General features: G+C 30.8%; 1 protein-coding gene across 1 annotated transcript in view; it reads right to left on the minus strand.

Moving 5' to 3' along the window:
- Positions 1–17,239, minus strand: part of LOC143228326 (uncharacterized) — a 58,562-nt gene that overhangs the window by 13,087 nt on the left and 28,236 nt on the right. The window contains exons 6-12 of the mRNA XM_076459596.1: positions 16,770–16,961; positions 15,729–15,887; positions 13,682–13,840; positions 13,332–13,440; positions 8,844–9,070; positions 6,009–6,050; positions 3,037–3,703 (exon numbers count right to left, since the gene is read on the minus strand). Of these exons, the coding sequence (XP_076315711.1) occupies positions 3,037–3,703; positions 6,009–6,050; positions 8,844–9,070; positions 13,332–13,440; positions 13,682–13,840; positions 15,729–15,887; positions 16,770–16,961 (1,555 nt within the window). The remainder of the gene's footprint in view (positions 1–3,036; positions 3,704–6,008; positions 6,051–8,843; positions 9,071–13,331; positions 13,441–13,681; positions 13,841–15,728; positions 15,888–16,769; positions 16,962–17,239) is intronic.

Raw genomic sequence — 17,239 nt, forward strand, 5'->3', positions numbered from 1 at the left:
AAACTTAAGTCTGCACAGAGAATCAAGTTTAGTAAACAGGTATGTTACGATAAGACTAACGAGTATACAATAAGCACAGTTTAAAACTCGAAAAATTCCTAAAACTCAAATTGAGTGTGACCAAAATCTAAGTGTTTCTAGATATTTGCAACATTGACACCTATTGTTAAAATTTGAACAAATCTTAAAGATGACCTTGAAATAAATGTTTTTAACCTCTTTCATGAGAAGTTACCCAACAATCATAAATTATGATACACTATGAAATAAATTAGTTAAAAGGTATTCAAGCAATTAGTACTAAAGTATTGTCTTTTAAACTGAAATTTATAATAAGTACCTATATTATAACAATATTCTATCTGTTTCAAAAATGTGATTTTACTCAAGTTTTGTTCCATCCACAGTATCCTTTAAATTTTAGAGAAATATGGTGTTTAAGTTGCATATTTCCCTCTAATAATTAATTCACTGGATAATTAATATATATCCTTAGTTCATTAAAGCAATAACTTGATTAGTGCACTGAAATCTATTTCACAATCTTTTTGAAAATGAATGGAATGACCCTAAATAAATCTGGCCAGTTTTACTTATTACTATAATATTTTAAGACCAGTAAAAATTCTGTTTTACCAAAACTTCCCAATTCACATATTTTATATTATTAAATAATGCTATTCTAAGCCCAAATCAAAGGGTTCCCAAATTTTCAATTACAAAACCCTATGAGAAAATATTTTCATTTATTTTAAATACCGCCTTGTCTTGAACAATCAATTATTACACATTCACGAATCCAAGGTTTGAAACTTATAATGTAGCAAGTACTGTTAGTAATTCTTAATCTTATCTATGCTGATTTATTCAGTATATCAAGAGAAAACTTTAAAAGCATCCCAATTAAATGACAGTATCAATTTTGTTTTGAAACTGGATCTAAATATATTTAATATTTCACAACTCTGCAATTCAAATTTGAGCCATAAGCCTGTTTATTAGATTTTTATATGTTAAAACAATATTTGAAAGGTCTTCGTCAAGACATTTTCATCAACTGCATAAATAATAAAAGTAAAATACATTCAAGTACTAATAAATCAAATTAAAAACAAAACCAGAAATAAACACACATATTTAAGTTCAGAAAAATATGGAAAACTGTTAAGTCACAGGAAAACAAGAGTTTTGTAATAGTAACCAGTACACATAAGTTATACAAAGACAAAAGTTAACACGGAATTTAAAACTAATGCACCCCTAGTGATAAATACTCCTAAAAATTATGTTGAACACACAAGAATTTAAAAGAATGTTCATAACACTTATAAAAGATATTGTAATAAACACTCAATACTGTACAAAACAACACTGACACATATCACAGAAAAAAATACATTTTTAATCTCACTAGTCAGATAAAGAAATAGTTTCTGCTTAATTCCTTTGTCAAACAATCAATTTTTCAACCTTAACCACTAATATTATACAGTACACAAGTACAGTAAATCACAATATCATACAGTACACAAAAGGAGTATTATGTTTTTCTAATGAATAATTACCAATTTCAAACATTTCTTGAAAAAAACAAGATTTTAGTATAAACATCTAATGTTTTTGAAATGTTTGTGTCTGAAAATATAAATACATGCGGGTTCAGGCTGATTAAAAATATATAGGTTTTATAAATAATCTTTAAAGGAAAAAAAAAGCATTACTTTAAAAATATAGGTTTTAACAGGACTAACATTATTACCAATAGCACAAAGTAGGTGTCTTAACTCTGAACAAAAAGCCTGTACAGAGTTCTTAGAAATATTGGCTAAAAATTAAAAGTTGGAGATCTAAACCACACAATACTTTACATTTAATATTAATGCTACAACTGAAGAGCAGCTTCCAATTTATATATAATTCTATAAATGTATTTAACCCAAGCACTAGATTTAGGCCTAGATCTAAAATAAATCATAACATGTCCATACAACCTTGATTTGATATTTAGATTCACAAACACCACCATCCAAATCTAGATCTATCTATGCTCTAGGATAGGCTACTAAGCTCTAGGTCTCAGCCATAAGACAACTCGTACAAGCCCAATGTAGGAAAGCACTCAGACAAGAAGTTTGATGTGAAAATAATGAAAATTTGTTGTAAATGCCCATTGTATTTGAACAAAAAAAACTAACTTTGCAAAAATATACACTTACAAGTTTGTTTTGGTACTCACAGACCTTTTTGGTACCTATAACAAAACAAAATACTCACCCAGGTGGTGCTTCAAAGAAAAAGTGTCTAATTACCTTGTAAATAAGAAACTGATTGAATTACAAAGGCTCAAAGGATGATATCAACTAACTTTTATAAGTACAGATCATGTTTGTTTTGGCTATTCAGAAGTATGTTTGTTGATGTAGTTTTGTGCAACTTTGTACAAAGGTATTCCAGGGGTATCTAGGCTAACTGTTCCTCATTTTGAAGTGATACACTAAAGGGAAGAATGCAACAAGACAGCACCACCCACTGCCAACTCTTAGACTACTCTTTATCAATGAATAATTAAACTGAACTTTGCATCATAAAGCTCATTAGCTGAAACGGCAAGCATTTTCAGTAATGGGTTTCCTTCCTACAACCTGAAAGTTATGAGTCAAACACTAACAACCAGGCCATACATTGAACATAATTGATATAGAAATTATATTAGAGGTTCAAACTTGCAAATGATTTCACCAAAACTAACCCTTAATTTGACCCAAATGATAACCTACTGAACAAAATACAAAACATCATTTTAAACAGGTTATATTTTAACAGTTCATAAAGAAAATATACATTCTATAATTACAAATAAAACACCTAACTTTGCTTACAACCTTAAATAATTCATAGATGTCTAAATTAAAGAACAAATTACAAAATACAGATACCTAATTTAGGACATAACTCCACTGTGTGTGGACACATACATATAATTTGTTTTATTGTTATTGCTTAAAAAGGGAACACAGAAACAAGAGCATTACATACTTGAGAGTTTATATGAGGACCAAGAGACCACCTATGACCACTAGTAACAGGAGTGGGAACTGAAACAGCAGTGGGCGATTCATCACTATCACTGATTATTCGTTTTCGTCGTTGGCTTATCTTTGGACTTAGACCCTCCTGTACCAATGGAAATGAGGTGGTTGAGCCTCTTCCACTCGAATTGTTGGTTGTTCTAGGTTTATGTTCAGAACCAAGAGTATCTTCTCTTGTGTTCATATTACTATCATCATAATTTTCATGTGACCTTGAACATTTTTCAGAATTTTTTTGTGAGTCTGAGGGCTCTATAGAGTCTCCTTGCTCTTCAACTGAAGTTTCAACACTTCTGGAAAATTTTTTCACACATTTGGAACATTCAGTATCACTTAATGAAGAGTGACATTTCTTACAGAAGGCATTACAGTTGGTTTTATCACTATGACATTCAGATTCAATGTCATCATCTTCAACTGGCTGAGCTTGTAATACTAATGGTTTTGTTACATTAACATCAGGACTTGTCAAGTCAGTCTCACTTAGCAAATCCATTCCATCTGTCTGAACTTCACTATCTACCACACATGGTTGTTCTTTCCTTGGACTAGGCTTAGGAGAAGAATTATGACTCCCAGATCCTCCAAATTGGTATGTTCCTGAACCACCATAGCTGCCATTCGGCGATGACGAGCACGGTGAATCCGAGATTTTGCTGAAAAGTGACTGGATGGTGTGACAAAATTAGAAGCTACAGCACCTAGCTTCTGAGGACTTTCAGGGCTGTAAATAAAGTATATTCAGGTTATTAATTTATAATATTACTCCAAACACATGTAATCCAAAACTGTTGTCTACAAACTGCACCACTCACGTAAAGATTATCCTCAACTCTTAGTACCCAGTTATTTAAACTTTATCACATTTCTTAAAATTCACTCAATTATAAATTTTAAAAAGAATCACAACTTCACAATACTTTAAGGTTTAGTTACATTGGTATAGGCTTAGTATGAAAGTATCATCTCTATTATTTTATGTTTTCAATATTATTGCAATATTATTTTATGTTTATTTTATGCAATTCATGATGAAAAAGTTCTTAAATACAATGAACAATTTAGGTGCAATGAGTGATGGGCAAACAAAACTTGAAAGAATCATATTCAATAGCTAAATGCTTATAACATTAATTTGGTTGCAAAAAATGGTTAAAACTAAACAGAACATTTCTGATACTATGAAGTACTGTTTACAGAAGTTTATACTGAAGTTTCAGATTCTTTGTTAATCTTCAGTACAAGAAAGTAAGAGTTGAGGTGTTGGGTTAAGTACTAGATAACACTTCCAGAGTTTCCTTTATTAATGTTACCAGTGGCTTTCTAGTTGTATACTGTTTTACTGACTCCCCATTGTTTTTATTTTTCTAGCAACAAAATATGGTACATTGTTCCCCAACAATCTTGTTCCACTCCACTATCACAGAGAAACTTATTATTCTGCCAGTAAAGGGCTTCTCTTTAAAAAATGTTAACTTCCTCACACTGTGTTTTTACCCATATATACATACATCAGGTGAAAGTATTTCCATGCAGTTGCTTTGCTTTCTGTCTGAAGACTAACCAGACTGAAATTAATGCAGTACTATCTGCAACCTGATTTCAAATATTCTTTGCAACAACGTTTATTTACAGTTCATTGCTTTCAGTAATCCGGTGGAGAGGTTGCTTTATGGCATCTAGCTTTGTCCTTGTGCTGCTTATGAGTAGCTTGAATTTGAATTTTCTACCAGCTATCACATTATCTGTGATGTAGGAATAATCTATGGTTATGATGACAGTTGACTGTCCACAGTGGTTTTATACAGGTGATGAAGTGACTATTTCTGCATCACTCTCAATGGTCTTCTGTCTAAACAGATTTTCACAGATTCTAGTGGAACCAGATGTATTCTCCACATAGACAAATTATCTTACTGGTGACTGTGCAACACCTTTGTTCACCCATGACTGTCTTTTGAGGTGTCTCTTAGGAACACCCTCTGCTTGGTTGGTGTCTTTGGAATTGCCATCGAGCTGGAACGTCCCAACTGAAACGGGCAACAGTGAAAAATTTTCCTTATAAGCACAGTATTGTTGGTTATCTGCAGTACTAGTGATATAAAAACGTAGAAGGTTCTAATAATAAAAAATATTGGTTTTTCTAATGTTATTTCAAGAAAACTACATCTTTTGTATTTTGGAACCTTTCTGAAAAGCCAAAACCTGCAAGTACTGTAACTCATTCTCATCTTTAAGCAAAATTAATATGAATCAAATACTTCATAGTATATCCACTCATTAGTATTCTACATATGTCCAAATCATGCCAGAAGAGCAGAAACATAAAATAGAAATGCATTATTACCAAAATCAATATGAATTGTTAAGCCTATATAACTAAACTATGATTATCATTTGTGTGAATGATACAAAAAGACAGCATTTACTCTGAAAATATTTTGATTTATGAACTATAATTTGTGTAGGAGAAAAATTTTCTGGTTCTGTAACTTTAAATTGATGATAAACTATCCTCTAACTTACCATAAGACTGTCTCGTGTTTTTTGTTGTTTTCACATTTTGCACAAAGTTAATCAAGGGCTATCCATCCTAGCCACCCACAATTTAGAAGTGATAAACAAGAGGTAAAACAACTAGTCAACATTTCTCACTGCCAACTCTTGAGCTACCCTACTTGAACAGTGTAACCATGTTTGGTGATGGGAGATAAATCCACAACTTGAAGATTGCAAACTGAGCACCCTACACATCAGATCATGCTATATAGTTTGTATAAAACCTATATTTTAATTTTTAATATTTAAAATAATCATACTTATTTATACAAACCTGGTTTTTTCTGACTGTGACTTATAGCTTCGTTTCTTGCCAAGTCTTACATGGGCTTTCAGCAGTGGTCTTACTATATGCTTTTATGAGGCTTTAATCCCGAACACTGTTGTATAGCTTCTTCCTGCCTATAAGATAAAATAATGTCACTAATCAGCAAAATAAATTTTATTTGAAGAAATGAATAAGAATCTGAAGAAAAGTATATACAAGGAAACTTTTACAACCAGTAAAGACAAACAACTAAAGTTACAAACTTCAAATTTAGGTAACTTTATGGTTGATAGCACTGAACATGTAGAAATATAGTTATACAATACTTCAATTTTACATGCAACTAGTCCAATGGATACAAGTTTCACAACGTTTAATTCTTTAATCAAACAATCTAATCCATATTCAGTAATGTAAATTCCAATACTAGCTTGACCTTTAATAATTATTCTGAACAACTCTATATGTGTAGATTTGTAGGAAGTATTAAATGGAATTATTCATGGAGCAATATTTATTTTAGTGCTGTTATCTTATAATCTAATCATGTAGTCACTCTTCCACATACTATAAATTAGGCCTCACTTGACAACTTTTTTTTTTTTTTTTTAGTGATTTTCAATAAAATTTTGAATATACTATTGTCTTCAAACTATGTTAAGTTGTAGAAAACAGGAAAAAAATTCTGAGAGAATAAACTTTGTCACTCACCATAGGCTAATCTCCATAACTCCACAAATATAATTCTTCAAACAATATTTACTAATTATTACAATATAGTATTACAGCTTTAAAAATCACCAGTTGAATTGATAATGTGGAAATATAAAACTTCCAGTTTGACTTGTACATAAGTTTTCATGCAAAATCTTAAAATCTTTTTTCTATAAAATCAAATAAGGGAATTTAAAGACAGTGAAACAAAACTACTTCCAATCTTCCATAAACTATATACTAACGTTCAGATGATTTTAAGTTAAGCCCCCTTCTAAAATTACAGCTTTTGATTTCATCATATTAATATATAAACTGGTTGACTTACAAAACTTTTAAACATACTTAACATACATAGTTGTACTGTTGTGTACTGTTATTACTGTTGCACAGTAATAAAGGGCACCTAGTTGCTTTAGAAATGATTTAAGGCAACCTGTCTGAGAGAAGATGCCCAGAGAATAAGTGCTGCTTCATCTATCAACCAACTAGTCCAGAGAAGCAAGAAAGCTGTCTCTGTGAAGAACAGCCCATGTCATAAACATTACCACTGTCATATCCATCTGATCCATCATTAAGCAAATGGGGAAGTGAAACTTTTCTAGCAGGGCAATGCAAGACCACACTATTATGGCACAGCTTTAAGACAAACATTTGTGAAGTCTACATGAGCCTGTAGAACATCTGCAGGACTGGCTAACCTTTATTAGCTGTTTGTGGTTACACAGGAAGAGAGAGTACAAAATGTCCCACACCAATCTACTCAGAGTCTGATCAGGTCCTTGCATCAACAATGTATAGATTGTATTTATGCTTTAGGTGTTCACACCTGATACTAACCTTTGTTTGAAAGCGAGTAATAAAAACTTACCATGTTTCTTTGATCTGATGCTTTGTGAACATTTTTGATGACTTTGTTTCATATCTGTGTTTCAAATATGTGAATATATCCAATTAGACTCGAATGTTGCATTTCTTTTGTACATCAATATGTAACAAACTATTACAGACATGCACACAAAATGTACATACGATGGAACCTCTCTAAGTCTGCATTTCCATAAAATTGGACAATTTTCTGCACCCAATTTTTTAATTAAGTTTTCAACATATAAGAAAGGGACACCTTGGAATTCAAAAATCTCAGAAACATCAAGACACACTCACCCTTACCTACCCATATCTAGCAATTTATGAAATGAAACTTGTTAGTTTAAGATAGAAGATGTATTATACATGTAAGAGCAGAGTTATTTATGATATATATTTTATTACACCACCCATTTTATAATCAAAATTCCAGTTTGTTGTAGAAAGGTTAATCAACATGTCAACACATACATTAATGACGATTAGATAATGTATATGAAATCTGTGTACTAAATTTTTATATATGAAAGAAATAAAGTTTGTCCAGATGTTATACATTTTATACTAAATTGTGCCATTATTAGTACATTTGAAAAGGTGCTTGAAGACTTATTAAAACTTAAGAAAGATTATCTTATATTGCTACAATTAACAATAATTAGACAATCAGCAACATTTAGGCACTCAAGGGACATTTACACATTTATATTTCATTACAGGGAATACCCTCTATAAACTTGAAAACAAACTAAACTTTTGTTCAGTTTAGAACAGTAACATAGTATACACAAGTAAATAACAAGGAAAACTTTTCACGTGTAAAAGCCTTTAACTTTCATGCTATTACTAATAAAATAATGACATGAGATGACAAGTGAACACATGCTGGTACTGTATAAAGTCTAGGCTTACAGTTAAGCTCTTTAGTAGTCATGAGCCTATGCATAAAAAAATTAGAAGTATGAAATTCTTTCTACTATAATGTAATCATATAAAAAATGTCATTATAATTATTCTTTAACTGATTTCTCTCTCATACTATTTAAAGAAATACAGGTAATTTTCATTGCTAAGTAATTGTAAGTCTTTATAAATATTATATTTTCTGTAGAAGCAATAGATTTTTAGCACAGTTTGAAATACCAAAATAAAGATGGTTACAGATATGCACCATTAAATAAATAATCTTAAAAAAATGGCATTGTATTGAACTCCTAATGAAGCTTTCACAGTAGGGAAACAGATTTTAAATTCATTAAATTTAAATTAAGAGATAAATTAAACATTAATATAACCCATGTATTCGAGTTTACAAGAATTAAGTAATCCTACACAATACTTACTTCAAAAGTTCCCTTTCTCTCTGTTCTAGTTGCAATAAACAAGCTGCCAACTCCATATACAGGTTATTGGCACGTTCTAATTTACGTTCATAATGCTCACGAATGTCTTGAGCATGTCGTAATTCATCTCTTCTTCTTCGCACCAGATCTTTCTCCACAATAGAAACATGATTTCCTTCTTGCTTTATTTCATTCATGTACTGCTTTATCTCTTCCTTCCAAGAAGCCTGATCATAAAAAACATAAGTCTTACTCGTAAAACCTTTTACAAAATGTGCAAATGAGTAATCCCCGTTTCATCCTAACCTCCCTTTACATCAAAACACTTTTAGCTAATGGCAAACTGGGTACTTTTGGGAAGAAAGTTTTTCTAACTTACAGTTGTAAGAGAAATATTATTATAGTATAATGTATCTACATATATTAGTGAATCCTTTATATTAAATACTTTTCTAATTATCCTTTTCTAGCATAAAAGAATAGCCTAGCAGTGGTTAATAAAGGATTCTTATAAATTTAGCTGGATAACTTAAAACTAAGTGAAGTGATATAACAACATTCTCATTTAATTTCAGCCTAAGTATGAAATTATGTTCATTCTGCATGATATTTTTTTAATTAAAATCTAAACATACAATTATAATACTCAGGAAAGATGGCAAAGTGTTTACATCATCTTTGGAAAAGGAAGCATAACTTAATGGTCAAGACAAGAACATTCTGAAAAATATTTAAATGACTTTTCATGTGTAACAAAATAATCCTTAAATGAAAGAGATTAGCCTGTGATTGTAAACTTGCTTACACAAAACTATATCATCATTCAAGAAATTCAATATTTAACTAGAAAGTTATTTCTATTACTATTTGACAGAGCTGTCGCTACATGCTTAAAAGATTTGGGGCTCGGACCCATAGGCATGTGAATTTTCAGCATGATATTGGTTATGGTGTTCTACTCTGATTTATCAAGAAACTAACTGGAGATTTGTAACATTTTCAAACAGAACCAGAGCATGGGCTCCATGTGCCAGTACCTAGTGACTCCTAAGTTATTACAGGAAGAAAACTTCATGAGGTAAGCAGGCTTGACATGTTCCACTTGACCAGTATGGAACAGAAACCCACGTTTTATTCTTTTCCAAAAACCAATTCACTAAATTTCTGCTTTAGCAACATGGCTGACAGTGATTTAAGATGTTGCTGACTGAGTTTTCTAATAAGAGTTTTGAAACAGTTTCAAAACATTACTTATTTTGGTCAATTCAATTAAAATTGTACTTCCTAATTAAATACAATAATCTGAACCAGAATCAACAAAATTTTGGTTACACTACTACTTGAGATTGCATTAAGTGTATTTTCCAATATTACAGGTACAATCTGTCATTCATTTCTAATACTAGAATAAAGAGAACCTGTGGAACCAACAGAGATCCACACCAATGAAACGTTTGGAACTTCTTGTCAAGTGGACTGGACTGTTCAACTAAACAAGTAGAACTTTGTTCCATGGAGGTACAATTTAATCAAAGAAAATGGTCTAGATTTCTTTATGCTCACAAAATTTAAGATTTCTTGAAGTGAAATAAAAATATTTCAAAGCATTACTTACCTCTGAAATACTGAAATCTTTTCTTATTGAGCTTGCCTTAGTATATCAACAAACTATGAGACTCAAATGTTCTAAATGTCCTTTAAACAATGCAAAGCAAGTGTTACTTAATATTTCACTTTCTCATCTTTTGAACACCTTATTACACATGTATTAGTTCTTAAATAAGCTCTGATTTCCAATCATAATTTTGATTTTACTGAAAGTTTCAGCCACCATGAAACCCCAGTTATAGATAAGAAAGTACTGCAGATGTAAATACTTTTTGAAATTCATTTTAAGTTAACAAATATAAAATTCAGAAAGTCTTGCATCTGGAATACCAAAAGCCAAAATATTAACATTTAAAAGGAGATGAGAACTGGTAAACACGAACAAAATGGAAAATACTAAAATTACAAGATAAGATGATAATCTAGACTACACAAAAGGTAGCTAAATCAGAGTACAATTCACAACCAGAAAAATTATTCAGGGAACTGGAGTAAAGAAAGAATAAGTGGAGCCAATCAGTCGTATAAGAAGATTGGACCTAAATAACACTCAGGTATTTTCTCAATAGAGCATCTCTTTTGCCCATGATGCCCTGTAATAAATGCAGAGACTTCAGTATGAAAGTACTAATGATATATATCGCACTTATATTGGATAAGAACAACTCTCACCATTATGGAGTGTCTTATTTATTTGTTCAACATTCACCATTATAGTAGCCTGGGTTCTATAATATGAAGAAATGTCTTGTTTGGTTGAAGCTCATTTCTTAAGAAGTATGATTTATTGTTGATGCAATGATATGACCAAATGACGACCTCAGTGATGTTCATGTTAATCCCAAAGATTCTCAGTAGAGCTAACCGTGTTGATCAGTTTTTTTTCAAATAAGTTTTGAGAATCATCTTGAATGAATAATTTTGTCATGGTAGAAATGCATCATTTTTTGTTCAGATGTAAAAACTGTGCTGTCTGGATATGTTCTAAATATTGTATCTTCTCATAAAGAATTAAAGAACCCAATCTCTGCAAAGAGGATGTTACCCACATCAGTACCATGTCACTGACAATAGTAATACAAACATGGTTAAATACCTTATATGATTTTCTATATATTTTTACTATTTATACAGGAAAGTATAAAAAGCAGTTCATTAATCACATCAACACAGAATGGTCATTCATTCCTAAACGTTTGTGCTCTAAGCACTTCTGAATTTGTTTGGTATTCGAGAAAAGTGTATTTTGGTCTGGTTATCAGTAGCTTCCACAGTGGTAGGTTTTAAGACCAGCTCAGTCACATATCACTAGTGGATGTAGTCCAAGGACTGTAGCCCATCATTATCTGCATGAAAAAATTCCAGTGATTCACACATTGGGTAAATTAGTGAGTTCACAGTAAGAATCAAAGATCCAAGCAATCCTAAGGAGGAGTCAAACAACTTTATCAAAGTGTAACAGAAACATCAAAGGATAAATAAAAAGATTTAAAAATTTGATGATCCCCATTCAAATTTGGAAAAGAGACATTTAGAAAGAAAAGGTAATCCCATTTCTAATATCTGTAGTGTCATGCAAAGTGCACATGATGATGAGAAAGATACCCTCTGAAGCATCATCAGCCACAAGATAGCACCCTTTGTATGCTTCTAAAACACACACACACACACCCTCAAGCTTCAGTATAAAAAGTCAAATTTTGTTTAGAACAAACACTGAGAAAAATATCATACACAAGTTTCCCAGTTGGACAAATCCAGACAAACAGTCTAACATAAGGAGAGGCAATGATTTATTTTTACATAATCAAACAACTGCTCAACCTCAGTCATCTCCTAGAATCCAGTACAGAGGTGTTGGTTTGCCCAAGATAAAAGCAAAGGTTAAAGAACATATAAGTGCCTTGACTGTATGGATCCCTATAAAAATAGATTTTGCATTTTATTACCTTTCTTGCTTTGTATTGTTTTGAAAAACAAAAATATTTGCAATCCCAAAAATCCTGGAAATGGGTAATAACAAGTGTTGGAAAAATGTATAACAACTCCCAAGAAACACAAATGGCAAACAGAATCCTCAAATTGAAAGTACAATGATGTGATGATGATAAATATTAAAAATAATTCAGATTCATGTCCTTTTCATCTTGTAAGATGCCATCCACTAAAGGATAGAGAGAGAGAGATGAAAATAACCAAGTGAAGAATCTGAGGAGATGTAACCTTATATTCCTGCTTAAGATGGTTGGGAGCATAACGATAAACAAGATGAATTTGCTGCAAAAACTAATTTGTTAATGTGGATAGAGAAAATTTTGTAAAGCATGAGTCATTATAAGGTATAAACAATGATACTGGTTTCCTAAAAAAAAGATTCTGTTATTGAAATGTTAAAACAAAGAGTCCAGAAGAGGAATCAGAGTTAGTCAGAGAAGGTATCACGATAAGAGAAAACAGAAGTGCCACCTCCCACAGCCCATATATGATGACTTTGTTGGAATACAAGCATAAAGCCCTTCTGGATAAAAGTAAGATCCTCTGATAATTACACAACAAGTTACGTGACAGGTAAGTGAAGAATTATGGGTAAGTAATTTGTGCACTGGAAATTATAAATGACATTTGGAAATTTTGAATCATATGTTTTGTTGGTAGCAAAAGAACAAACTCAGTAAGAGTGGCTTTCAGTATTTCAAAAGACTTCCTGATTTGAGTTGCATTCTGAGCCAATATTTTGAGACCTTTTATAACTTTCAACCACTCTGTAAGATAACATAACTAACACAGTTCTGACTGAGGTAAATTTCACTATTTTAACAGCCACATTTTTACTAATGCTAGCAGTTTCATTAAATAAAACATTTTTTTTGTTTATCTGACCTGTGTTTTGAAGTATTTTTCCTTTGGTGTACTTAGGATTTCTACTGCTGCTATGTCAAGATGCATCAAGATGTGTCGAAATGATGGTCGATTTCTAGGCTTGGCACTCCTGTAACACATTCGTATTTGTTATAATGTTTCTAGTATTTCTGTTAATTCTTACATAGCGCTGTTGTATATTTGTTAAAATGTTTCAAGTATTTCTATTAATCCTTACTTAGATATGTTAGAAAAAATGTTTAACTCTCAAGGTATAAAGCACAAAAAACATGTTTTTTTCACAAAGTAAAATATTTTATGCCAAATGCACCCTATTGCTGAAATTGGTTTTCTCAAATATCTCTACTTACCAACACTGTTTCATGAGCAGTTTAAATCCTTCTGGACATGTTTTAGGAATGGGAAGATGAAGACTGTTGTTACCCACACCCCAGATGATAGCCGAAGAATCAACATCTTTATATGGAGTTTCACACGTCAGTAATTCCCATAAGACCACACCAAAAGACCTGAAGAACCACAGAGTTAATTATTTTCAACAAAGATTCTGTTTCCAATATTTAACTTGGTACATATATATAGAAATGATTTCATTTATAATCATGATTGGGTCTGATCTTTGTTTCCTATTAGGGTGTTAAATGCCAAATTTTATAATCAATTAGTAATACCTTACCAACCACTTGAAAATAATAAGTTTACAATGAGATTACACTTTAATATAATAATTTTCCAGCTTTAACATAGATTTAATATTTCTTTCAAATTTCTATACGAGCAGAACATACTTATGAGTGTAAAATAACTTAAGATGAGTATATTACGCAAATTTTGTTGCTAAGATTACTAAATGGACTGAAATCCTCCCTGAATACAAAAATAAAATGTCATTGAAGTTGATCTTATTTCATAAGAATGAAGTTCAAGTCTCATGCTGCTTATGGAATGGCTTCTCCCATCATTTGTCATGATTATACAATATTGTTGAATACCGTAATTATCACGGTAACAAAATTTTGGAAAGGATGGCAAGATCATTTTAGACAATACATTTTAACAAACTTTCTATAGATCCTCAATATTACATAATTTATAGCCTAAAAAGACCATAATGAGGCAGACCAAAAGTGCAATATTTCATTAATACCCTATAAGAAGCCATAACAGGTATGTGACCAAATGGTATTACCATGATATCAGTTTTTTTGTGCAATTTTTATGGGGAAAAGAAAACAGCAGCTGATTTTCAAATGTGGATTAAAGCTTATGAACTTTTGGTCTGTGTGCATACATCATATTTAAATAAGTGTTTATTATTTTGTTAAAGAGCGAGGAGATAAAGGCATTGCTGCAGATTGTCTTGTGGTGTGGCCTTGAACCTGTTGTTTCCAACTTCCTGGAAGATCAGTGAGGACTTTTTTCTCCATAAAGTGTTCTTTAGTGTCACGATAACCTAAAAATCTTATTATACATATATCCTTCCTTATAAAAGGTTGTAACACATTCCTTCAGTAATTAGTGTACTTGTGGTAGCATTGCATTGTTCAACAGTTGGGAATTCAGCACGAATCCAAATATAAGGTTTTAACAAATAATCTAAAAGACCAGTGCATTTATATGCTGTGAAAAGCCACTATATTAGCATATATAAATTACTAATATAAGACATAAAAAACTTATGTTCGAGATTCGAGTTCTGGTAAAAATTATTGTAAATACCAAACAATAAATGTTTCGAGGTTTAATGTATGTGTAACACAGAGATTAACTTGAAGATGACCTAAGAAGGTCAAAACATTGTTCTCTACTTTATTTTAACAAAAGTTTTAATACCTATACTAGCCATCTTGAGATACATTGTTACTTCAAATGGGTTTCTCGTCACCACAAACTACAAGCACTATTTTAACAATTTTCTTACCAAGTCAATTCCACTCATTATACAAGCTTAACATAATCCATTGCTAAAGGTAAAACCCACACAGATTTTAGAGAGACCAATATTTTCAATATTATCATTACATCAGAAACAGTTTGTGTTAATAAATCTTTTAATTTTTATGTTTAATAAGTCAGGATGATATTAAATTACATACCAACTAAACATAAGAAAAATGAATTAACCTATCCAATCAAATATTAATATAATTTTTTTTTTTTGTAAAGAGTAGTGCCTAGTACATTTTTATTACATTATATATACTATACACTGAAATGAATAATTTTTCAACATCTTAATTTGCTATAATTTTTTTAAAATTAAATTACTGAATGCATATAGATTACCTAAATATTTTTTATGCTAATAGTCATGTAAAAACTTTCAAATTCTTAATATCCATCACTCATAAGTTCATAACCTATATTTTACTTAACTAAAAAAATAATAATACTTACCATATGTCCACCTTTTCTGAACAGGGTTCATTTCGAATAATTTCTGGAGCCATCCAAGCTACTGTACCAGCAAATGACATTCTTGTGCTGATTTCATTCCACTGTCTACATGTTCCAAAATCTGAGATCTTCAGTGTACCATTAAGACTAATAAGAACACTATGAAATAGAATATTCAATATTACTCTCTCGCACATTCAGTTCTCATTCAAAACATTATCCCAGTTTTATTTTTTAAGAGAGAGTAAAAACATCACTTGACCTACACACAAATTTTATGTAATATAAATAGGTTAAAATTAATTTGCATTTTATAAGGAAAATGATACAAAAAAACTAATGTTTTACCTCAAAATGTGGATTTTGTTTAATTCTTCTCTTTTTAAGAAAGAATATTAAACACTGGTATATTATAGACGAATTATTTTCTCAGTTTGATCAAAATCTAGATTTCTATTAATCATCTATTCACCAAATTCAAGGAAAAACACTACTGACCTTTCAACAGTTTTAAAATGCTCTTTATGTTTTTATCTGTACCCCAAATAACTTTAAAATCAATTTAGTAATCAAAAGAAATTCAGACTTGCAAATATATCAGTTATATGTACTAGAAGGGTTAGATTGATTTACTTATTTTGGTGATTTTGGTTTTTCAATACCCAGAAAACAACTTTTTGTTGAAAAAAGAGAGCACATTTTGGTTCTCAAATCAACAGCTATCACAGAGAACTATAAAAGCTTTTAACTTAATAATAAAAATGGATATTTCCTAGAAAATATTTAACATTTCTAATTTTCTGAGGTTTCCATAGTTTTGAAATCAATTCTTTTCTCATTAGAAATGTTATGTTGAAAAATCAAAATACAATTGTTTGAGAAAGCTTTCTATATCTGTTTCTAACTGCTTTGACACATGTAGAAATAAGTTACTATTCAGCATAGTTTAATTTTAAAACTCTATATAAGATACAATAATATTAAAATATAATTTAAAATGACCACAAGAGGAAATATAATTATAGCTAAGTAATCACTTACTTTGGGGACTTCAGATCTCGATGAATGATTCTGTGTAAATGGAGATAATTCATTCCAGAAGCAATCTCCTTACCCCAATCAACCACTGTTGTAGGTGGAACCTCTTGGCCATTCCTCAATGCATCATAAAGCTGCCCATATGGACAGTACTCCATTATAATACAGAAACATGGAGCCTGTGTGCAAACTCCTCTGAAATTGTGGAAAAATAAGTATTTAAACAATGCAATGTTTTTAAAATATAGTAAAACCATATGCATTGAAATGTCTTTTTTTTTTAATTGATTAAACTGTATATATTTTACTTTATTATCTTAAAAACTACAGACATACAAATTAAATAACTTAATAACTGGTAATCAGTTTGTCAGTCATAAAAACTGGCTCAAAGTAATCAGTCAATCACTTTCAACAATAATTCATAAATTTACAACACTTCAACAACTGGAATATGAAAGAGAAATATTATG

The sequence above is a fragment of the Tachypleus tridentatus genome, chromosome 10 (assembly GCF_004210375.1).
Source record: "Tachypleus tridentatus isolate NWPU-2018 chromosome 10, ASM421037v1, whole genome shotgun sequence".
In the NCBI taxonomy this organism is placed as follows: domain Eukaryota; kingdom Metazoa; phylum Arthropoda; class Merostomata; order Xiphosura; family Limulidae; genus Tachypleus; species Tachypleus tridentatus.